The 9,772-nt window shown below is 37.0% G+C and overlaps 1 protein-coding gene across 1 annotated transcript in view; it reads left to right on the top strand.

Moving 5' to 3' along the window:
* Nucleotides 1-1,763: 1,763 nt before the first annotated feature.
* PRKAG2 (protein kinase, AMP-activated, gamma 2 non-catalytic subunit) overlaps nt 1,764-9,772 on the top strand; it is a gene marked incomplete at its 5' end in the record, with an annotated part of 12,420 nt that continues 4,411 nt past the window's right edge. The window contains 6 exons of the mRNA XM_010023470.1: nt 1,764-1,809; nt 2,321-2,375; nt 4,057-4,183; nt 4,737-4,902; nt 5,215-5,252; nt 7,995-8,141. Of these exons, the coding sequence (XP_010021772.1) occupies nt 1,764-1,809; nt 2,321-2,375; nt 4,057-4,183; nt 4,737-4,902; nt 5,215-5,252; nt 7,995-8,141 (579 nt within the window). The remainder of the gene's footprint in view (nt 1,810-2,320; nt 2,376-4,056; nt 4,184-4,736; nt 4,903-5,214; nt 5,253-7,994; nt 8,142-9,772) is intronic.

The raw sequence follows: 9,772 nt of genomic DNA, 5'->3' as shown, positions 1-9,772 counted from the left end.
TATATATAAATGGTATATATATTTTAATAAGGAAAGAAGCCGTTATTGGGAACAGTGGGATGAAGCAGACATCTTATATATAAGCTGATGTTGGTATTTAAAATTCATAGAGAAATGCTTGTCAGATGCCATTAATTTTTAAAATTTATAGTGAATTTCTTGTCAGACACCAGAGTGTGGTGCAGTGTCCTATCTCTTTGTTAAAGAATTCCATCACCACCCCTCACACCCAGGAACTCATAAGGGGTAGGGGCAGAAGTAAATGAAAGGTGATTGCACACTGGTAACTTTCTTAAAATGGTTTCCATATTGTAATGATCTTCAACCTCGATACTACCAATTTTTCCATGTAACTTCTGTTCACGTTGTCTAACGTCCTATTCCATAGGTTGTGCTTAAATGGCAGCAGTAAGGAGGAATAGCTGAGAAGTGACATTTGACTTCAGTGATTGATGTAGTCTTCTATTAAAACCAAAAAATATCAAGTTCCATCAGGGAATTTTGTAGTCTTAATAGATAAAATTATGCTGAAAATGTAATTCTTAAATATTTTAGTCATTCTAAATGCATCAGAACACTTACAGTATGAAGCATGTTGCTGTTCAAATACTATCTTTAAATGGCTGATGAGGAGCATCCAGGTAGTTTCTCCCTATAGTGTGGTCCAAGAACTAGGTTTAGCCTTGTCTCATCAGCAACTAAAGCGGTCTCCTATTCTTCTGATGACTTCAGTAGGTCTGAACTGCACTCACTGTCTTAACTACCTTTTTTTCAAGTGCCCTAAAAGATACGTTAAATAATGTTGGTGCCTTATGTCAGCCCAGAATGGTATATTTGAGTAGTCCAATTATAGTATATCAATTTAACATTCCCTCATACTCTTAAAAGGATGCTAATTCCAGAGTAATCTAAGCATAGTCTCTATCAGCTCAAAGATAAACACGGTAGGCTTTATGGAGACTTCTACTCTTCACCTATATATAAACTCTTCTGCTTCAGTAGTGCTTGCAGAGATACCTGCCATCGAAAGGTGCAGGCTTGTCACATCCTTTGTCCAGTAGCATTTGCCTGTCCTTTCTGTGCGCTGATTAAGGAAGTTAGACCAGCAGAATACTAACAACACTTTTTTGCAACTTTTTTTCACCTGCTTGGTTCCTGGGACCAGCTGAACACAGGTCAGATGAGCAGCGTTGCTGGTACAGGAGAAATGCTGAAAATATGTATGGCTTAGATGTGGATGCTGAAAACATTTGAAGAACGAAACATCAGTAAAATATTTAAGTCTGAGGGAGTGTGGAAATACAGTGTTGGTTCTTCTGATTGAATTGAGCACTAAACCAGGTGCTCTTGCTTGTTAGTATCAAGGATCAGTAAAATTCATCTCTGTTAGCATTAAGAAGTCAGTAATACACTTTTACTGGTTTGGGGGTGTGAGGAATCATCAGGTTTACTCTGGTGTGACTGACTGATTGTTTTAAGGTGAGATAGATTACTGCAGAGATGTCTTTGAGTCCAGAAGAGATCTATGCTACGAACTTAGGTGGGTGAAGGATCTTCCCTGTCCCCTGAAATGATAGGTCCGGTGTGGTACTCTGCAATGAGCAGGATTGCATCTTTTCTTGTTACTGCCAGTAAATGTTATTCTGAACTGTTCTTAGTCTGCAATGAACTGTAAGGGCATTATTCAGGTATTTATAATATTGTTAATGATGTTGGATTTAAAATTAATGCTTCAAGCTCAATTTTCCATCTACCCATTGTAGGTTCAGATTTATGAATTAGAGGAGCACAAGATAGAAACCTGGAGGGGTAAGACTACTTACTACTTGGTTTATAACTTAATATGTTCTAATGTTTTTCAGTATAGTGGATTTTTAATTAATCATAGACTTAGCTTGTCTCTCCACATACTTTTTAATGAAAGCAGAAATAGTAAAAGCTAACTAGAAATTCATACAACCTGCTGGGTGTGAACAGAAGTGCTAAATGCAGAGAGGAAGCTTTCTGTTAAAAATAGACTATATGCCATGAAATAACACACAGAAGTGCTCCATGCCGCAGATGCTCACAGAAAACGAACTGGTAAAGAATTATTTGCTGTTGTTGCAGTGACCCCTGGTGGTAACCAGTTTAGGCTCGCTTAAAACTTCCGTCGTGTTAATATTAATATAGGGGAATGACTGTAAGTGGTAGAATAACTAAAGTAACTGTATATATTGCTGCCTTTCTTCCATTTAACTTTGTATGAATAAAATGCTTTCATAATAAAGCTAGTATTTTCATGTAAAGTGGTAACGGTCTATTAATTTTCCGTACACAGAGCTTTATTTACAAGAGACGTTTAAACCTTTAGTGAACATCTCCCCAGATGCAAGGTAGGATTTTGTTTTTCAGTCTGCTTAACTTGAAATAAACTAACTCCCATCTCTATATTGAATTTAAGACTTCTTTATGTAACAAGAAACAATATTGTAAACTAGAGTACAAAAGACTGACTTCTTATGATCAAGAAGGTGAGGGAGCTTTTTTTATCGTGAGTGAGGACCTTTTTTAATTATCCAAATAAGAGAATTTTTAGTTAAACTCGTGTCTCTTACTCCTCAATGCAAGTAACTTAAGGAAAGACAGTATGTGTATCTTGTTTTGCTCTGCTGCTAATTTGTGTTCCTTAAAATAAACATGACTGTCCTTTTCTTGGGAGTTTGAAAGAGTTTTATGAATTGCCGTTATACCTTATTTACCAACGGTAACTTGAGAGAGCGTTAGTTGATCACTTAACAACTTGAGTACTACTTAGAACTTCACTCTTCAGCAATTAATTCTTGCTTTCAGTTGGTGGAATAGGATTGCTTATGCCCTATCATAGGAAACTGGTGAAGGGAACTTTTCACCAGAGCTAATATGCTGTATCCTGATGTAATAGACATAGTAGAATTGCCATTAAGTCATGAATTAGTCATTCAGTTAAGTCAATAAGGAATGTATTTTGGTATTTTGAATGGTAACTGGTTGCAAAGAATATCATTAAGACAACAAAATAGTATTGTTTTCAGTCAAAGGTGCAGCAAGAGAAGTATTGCAATAAGGAAGATGCAGTAGGACGTGTATATATGGATATACAGCAAGTCAACTTAAGACCTGATCCAGAAATGGGTTTTGGTTCTGTCACACTCAGTCTGCAGCACTTAAGGGTAGTTAAATGCTTACTCCAAGAGTGGAATCTGTGGTGCAATGGTGGGAGTCTTGACTCCATGTATATTAAATGGGGATAGCCATCCCCGTGGACTTGAAACGAAGTTTATTGTGTATGGGAAGAAGCCTAGTTCAGCAAGTAGGTGTTTATCAAAGTTTTACTAACTTCATTGCTTACTAATGTATTGTAGTTGGTGGTCAGATTTTATATCATAGTCTTACTAGGACCAAGGGGAAAAAGAAAGTGTTACTTGTAAGAAGAGCAGATTTGCATAGGTGGGAGTATTGCTAAATTGTAGTCTGCAGTGTCTGAAGGAATGTTTTGGATTCCCTGAGAATAGCTTTTTGCCAATCCTCAGTGATAATTTAGTGAAATTACTAGCTAATTGTTTTGGCTTAATTGCATAGATACATGTATCCATAAAAGTGCACTTAACATGTCTCAATCTCAAACCATCTGTAACGTTTTCTAAGAAGAGCAAGAACACTATTTTTCATTTATTGTCTCTGAACAGACATAATCTATTCTGAGTGCAGGGATACTGTGAGCACAGCACCCACTGGAAAAACAATTGATACGTTGGAAGAAATACTTCTTCACTACTTTCTACCACAAAAAGTCACTTTCAGTCACGTTTTCTTACTGGTTTTAGATGTTCATGAGCCTATAATTGTTGATGTGTTCTACCAGCTGCAAAAGTTAATTTGAAATCCCTTAATTTCTGTCTTCTTTAACATGAATGATTAAGTAAGTACTCATTGTATGTACTTCATGGGGGTTTGTAAACCTGTGTATATATCACTTGACATTACTAATTGCCAGCTAGAATTAATGATTTTAAAAAAAATTGTTTTTCTCCTCAGCCTTTTTGATGCTGTATATTCATTGATCAAAAACAAAATCCACAGATTGCCAGTTATAGATCCAGTCAGTGGAAATGCACTTTATATACTTACCCATAAAAGAATCCTCAAGTTCCTCCAGCTTTTTGTAAGTATTTAAAGTTATGCTTTGCTTAACTGATTTTCTCCCCCTGCACCCCCCCCACCCCCACCTTAGACATCTTTAATGTTAAATAATTTAAGTCTTAGTACAGAAACTTCTTGAAAAAATTCCATATTCATTGTGCCTGTGCCTATCTCTTTTTGGTAAGAGAAGTTGAAGCTTGATGTAGGACCTGTACATTACCTTTACTTTCTGTGACTAAAGTTCCTGTGTGAATGAGATACCTTCCGATCAAAAGCTTTTAGTGATGGGTTGCTATGAAAATAAATAAATGAGAAAAAAGTTAGTAAAACAGTCTTAATTTAGAGCTGCTTTGAACAGAAATACTGCCTCTAGATGTAATAAGCTTGTTTTGGCTTTACGTTAATTTAGTAGCAGATTGCTGTAAAGATCCGTGACAGTCATTTGAAGTCTGTAGATGGGTGCGTGAATACAGGTTTCCTAATATATATACCAATTATATGGAAACATAGTAGGTGTAGAAAACGTGGTGGTGTAGAAAACTGCCCTGTAAATACAGTAATTCTGACTTTCCTAGATGTCAGAGATGCCAAAGCCTGCCTTTATGAAGAAAAATCTGGATGAACTTGGAATAGGAACTTACCACAACATTGCCTTCATACATCCAGACACTCCTATCATTAAAGCCTTGAATATATTTGTAGAGAGAAGGATATCGGCATTACCTGTTGTGGATGAGTCAGGTGTGTGTTGGGTCTTGTCTATGCAAAAGTGTGGTAAGATAAATGGTGCTGAACCCTGGATTGATGTTGGGCTGGGTGGCGAAGAGGAGACAGAATAAAAAAGGGAAGGGGGGGAGTAGGGGGAGAAAGGAAACATAAAGAAATATTTATGCAGGATGTAGTTTATGGTTTGATAGGTTTTGGGATTGTTTTTCCTCCTTCTTGATGTGTCTGTTTTCTTTCTGTGTAATTATAAAATAACAAATGATAACAGGAAGCAAGAAAACTAATTTTGTATTTCAAGTACTTGACTAACTTTTGGTTTTCTTTTAGGAAAAGTTGTAGATATTTATTCCAAATTCGATGTAATAGTAAGTATATCTCTTAAATTCTATTAAATGTTTTATATGCAGTAACCATTTGCAAATTAATTTGTTAATATTTATGTTTTGGCTATTTTGTTCCTTAGGCTTTAGTTAACAATGCAAATAAAACAGATTAAATTCACCCTGCACAGCATTTTATTTATTATTATTCTTTATTTAGGGTCTCCTTGTAATAGTGCTTGCACAAAGGCATCTACTGTTCAGGATGTTACCCGAAATGAGATCTGGCTGTACTCTTACAAAAAGAGGGCATAGGCTTTTTATGTTTGTTTCTATTTTTGAGATAGGATTTTCTATTCCTGACCGCTGCCATTCCACGGTCTGCTTTCAAAGAGAATGCAAATTTCTCCAAGCAGTCTGGGTATTTCCTACAACCTGACCTTGTCAGTGAATGTACTTGGCTCATTCTTTTGTGCGAGTCTCTGACTCAGGAGGATTGTGTCTGTATTCCCGTCTGGGTTAGATATGATTCAGGTCACTGTTTCTGATGGCAATTCTGGTTTCCCTCAGGAGTGCAACAGCATAGTGAGATTCATGCCATGATTTGCCAACCTCGGGGAGCCAGGACTCTTCTAGTCTTGCGGTCTTGAAAAGTGTATTTAGGGCTTCTTTACTCCTGTCCTCTCCTACTGAATGCACCCGCCTTCCGATAGCTACATTAGTTTTCAGACACTGAAATGCCCAGCCTCCTAGTGCTAATGAAGAATCCTGATGGCTGGAACGCTCTGTAGAATGCTTTCAGAAATATAACGAATAGTCCCAAATGGAAGTACTTCAGACTTGTGATGTCTCTACCTGCAAACAGTGCTCTCAGTACTGAAAATTTCACAATGTCACTGTTACTGCCTATCTTTTCTAGGCATTTGTCTTCTTGTTCTTTGGTATTTTCTGCTGTGTAAAATCCTGTTCTGCCATAAAAACTGGTCAGGGAATAGGTGGTAGCTGCAGCAGGAGTGATCTAACATATCAAAGACAATGAAATCTCACAGTTGTTGGGTTCAGTGTTTCCATTTATTTTCTAACTGTGTTAGACTTTGTGGCAGGACATTTTTCCTTTATTTCCCATTCTTTTTCAGAAAGGCACCAAAAGGAAGAGGGTTCCCTATGTTTTTCAGTTCTTTTCTCGCTTTTAGGTGACAGGCAACAGAATTTGTAGGATTTTTAGAGATGCTTGATCACTTCTTTGGAAGCATTTATGTACTGGGATCTGGGGGGGGGGAGGGGAAATGAACAAACAAGAAAATAACAAAGACTTCAGAATACAATTGTTTGCTCCCAGCAACATGGGAAAGAGTTAGGGCATCTATTGATTATTCAAGATCTTCCTCACATAGACTAGTCTGCTTTTTACGTGGGAGGGTGAAGATTCTATTCTTAGAAGATAATAACCTCTAAGGCTTCCAATTTTATCATCTGTCTGCTTCAACCCAATCTACAAGCTTTAAAAGAAAGGGAGGGGGAAATATGTGAAATGTATAAGCTGATCTTCCAGTAAATACAGAATTTGCAAGATTCTACTGGTGATTTTTATCTTTAAGCTGTGTGGCTAATATGCTTAGTTAAATCAGTGGTTTAAGCCATGCCTGTATGTACAGCTGGCTACCTTGATAGATTTCTTTAACGTAAGAGTTCTGAATTCATTTTCAGAAATGGGAGAAAACCTGGGAATGGTGTGATGGTGTAGAAATAGCTTTAGATTACAGTGTTCATTGTGTATAGGGTGATTTCCGTTTGCAGAGGCTTTTTATGTTCTCCTACTGTCTTCATTAGGAATCAGTTAAATGAGTTAACTAAACATGCTTGTATCTTCATGAGCATCTGAAACTGGTATTGTCACATTCCGCGTAATTCAATCCAAAACCTTGACCAATCACAGTGTAGTCTAGCCAAAAATTAATTTTGTTTTATTGATCAGTCCAGTATGTTCTTTTTCAAGGTGTGTCTTTGTTCTTCCTTCAGTGGTTGAGTATGCAAAATCAATAGGCCAGGATGCACCAACACTGGTCTCGCCTACAGAGAAAGCTTTTTCTGGTCTGGACAAAGTCCTCTTGTTACATGCACGGTTCTGTTCTCAAAATGAAAGTTGAGCATGTCAGCTTTCAAACTTTTCCAATGTTCTTACTTTTAGTGGTGGTAATGGGGTTTCATTTATATTATTTTTATAGTACTTATCAAAATATTATCAAATGGCAGTGCCAGTTTAGTCCAGGAGAGGGAGTTTGAGCCCACAAATGAGAGGTGACGAAAACCTTTATTAGGCTTTATTCAGTTCTCTACTGAGATCTGCTTCATGGGTGGTGTTCAGAGCAGTTGGTGTCCTCCCCTATCCTATGGAAAAACAAACAACAAAATTGTATATTCTTAAAGTATATTCTAAAATGTGTAGAACTTCATCTTTACATTTTCTGCTCATGGAAAAAGCAGGAGAAGTGACATCAAGCCAAATCCCAGACCATGAAGTAAGGAGGTTTCCACTGGCCTAATGCATATCACCAAACAGTTTTATCAACTAAACACCATATGACAGACTGGGTTAACATAGTCGCATGCTTGGCTGTTCTCAGAAACTGAAGCTGAAGAGCAATTGCTTTGTTTAATATGTGACTTGTAATAGACTCAATTTGCACCGGAAATGTGTATCTACTTGATGCCAAAATATTTCCTCTATTGAGTACTTTTATTACTGAGTACTGAGATGTCATGTGCCTTGTTGTTTTGTTTTTCCAGAATCTTGCTGCTGAAAAAACCTATAATAACCTAGATATCACGGTGACACAAGCCCTACAGCACCGTTCTCAGTATTTTGAAGGTGTTGTAAAGTGTAGTATGCTGGAAACACTGGAGACCATTGTGGATAGGATAGTGAAGGCTGAGGTGAGCTGGCTTTTTATTTTTCCCTTTGCTGTAAGTTAAAAGTTGTATTACAAAACTAATAAATAATATGAATTTATTCTTTCTCAGTTATTTTTGTTGCTTGGTGAAAGCATTTTTTCATAACTACACGTGTTTAGGTATGAGTTTGCTTTACAGACTTGGATTATAGGTGGCTTATAGGGATGCACGAAATATTTTACAGTATATCTGTAATAATACTTGGTTATTTGCATTTCTGTTTTATGACATAAATGAACTGAATGCAGAGCTTTCTTGAGAGAATCATGTTTCTTCTAAGCCTGACAAGTTTTGTAGGCAATTCCTCTAGCTAGATTGATTGTCCTATTGTTCAGGAAATTTAATGGTACAACTAGTTAATGTGAATGGAATCCTGCAATGCTCTCAGGAGTGAAATAGGACCAGAAAATAAATTCTTGTGAAGAAGCCTTCACTAACTGCTCTCATAGATGATTATCTATGTGTTTTCTATGCTTTTGGTACCATTTATCTTGTTTGTTAGTACTGGGATCTTTCTTGCACACCAAGGTGAAGGAGTACGTAGGTCTCCCTTCCCTGTTGTCTCTCTCTGAAGAAAAAATATCAGTATTACCAGCGGCAGTTGTCTCTGAAGTGTGATCAACCCAATTTAAATGCTTTATCTTTTTCGATTACAAGATTATTTTTTTCCCAGTTTCAGGGCTGTACCCATGCACATACTTGATATGAGTGAAACTTCCACTTTGTTATTAACCCCTTAGAACCTCCATTAAGCAATTTCTGCTTGTAACTTTCTGCATTTGCTTGAGCTTCTGCCTGAAACTGAATAATTTTAGGTGATTTTATTGCTATCTTCAGAAGTGGTAGACATTTGGGTTTTAAGAACAACTCCTACCCTTTGGTTCAGTCTAAACATAGCGAGATTATATGTAAAAATGAGTCAGTCAAAACTACAAGCTATTTTTAGCTGCCAGACAAGTGCTTGATCTTACTGGAAATGAAACAATTACACTGTCCATTTTCCTTTAATTCATTACACTGAGAGAAGAATAAAGTTATTAAATATGTGCATATACACAAACTAATAACCCTGTCTAAAATATCACCATTTCTTTTTTTTTTTCCCCATCAAAAAGAGTGCAACAATATTTTTCTCTCCCTTCCCACCTCTTTTCTTTCCTTCCTGTGTCAGGTGGGTATGACTGTGCAAATAATTCAGAGCTCCTCTTTTCTTGTATCTGACTAGCAACGACTTGGTTGACCTCAACCATAAATTAACATATCTATTAAATCAAGACTGATGAATCTTTCTTGCTGTCACCTCTGTAAGAAGATGAGAAACGTTCTTTTCACCCTTATACCTGATTATTTGAACTTAATTGCGAAGAGAGAGAATTCACTTAGGTAAAAAGTAAACACATAGAAGGCTCTCAACTTTGGACAAACACCCTTTTTAGGATCCCTTACTTATGAGCTGGTTCAGCTGTGATGTTTAGATTACACAACTCTGTGCCCACTTGCAGCAGGCTCTGGTGCCAGGCATGACGTTAAGGCACCTTCCTGATTCTGCAGTTGTCTTTCACTGCTGTAGCCTGCTTTGGTCGATGAGCCTCGCTCAGGATATAGGAGTATCC

This window comes from Nestor notabilis, unplaced genomic scaffold, assembly GCF_000696875.1.
Source record: "Nestor notabilis isolate BGI_N333 unplaced genomic scaffold, ASM69687v1 scaffold4141, whole genome shotgun sequence".
Classification (NCBI taxonomy): Eukaryota; Metazoa; Chordata; class Aves; order Psittaciformes; family Psittacidae; genus Nestor; species Nestor notabilis.
This window is presented reverse-complemented; position numbering and strand designations above follow the sequence as displayed.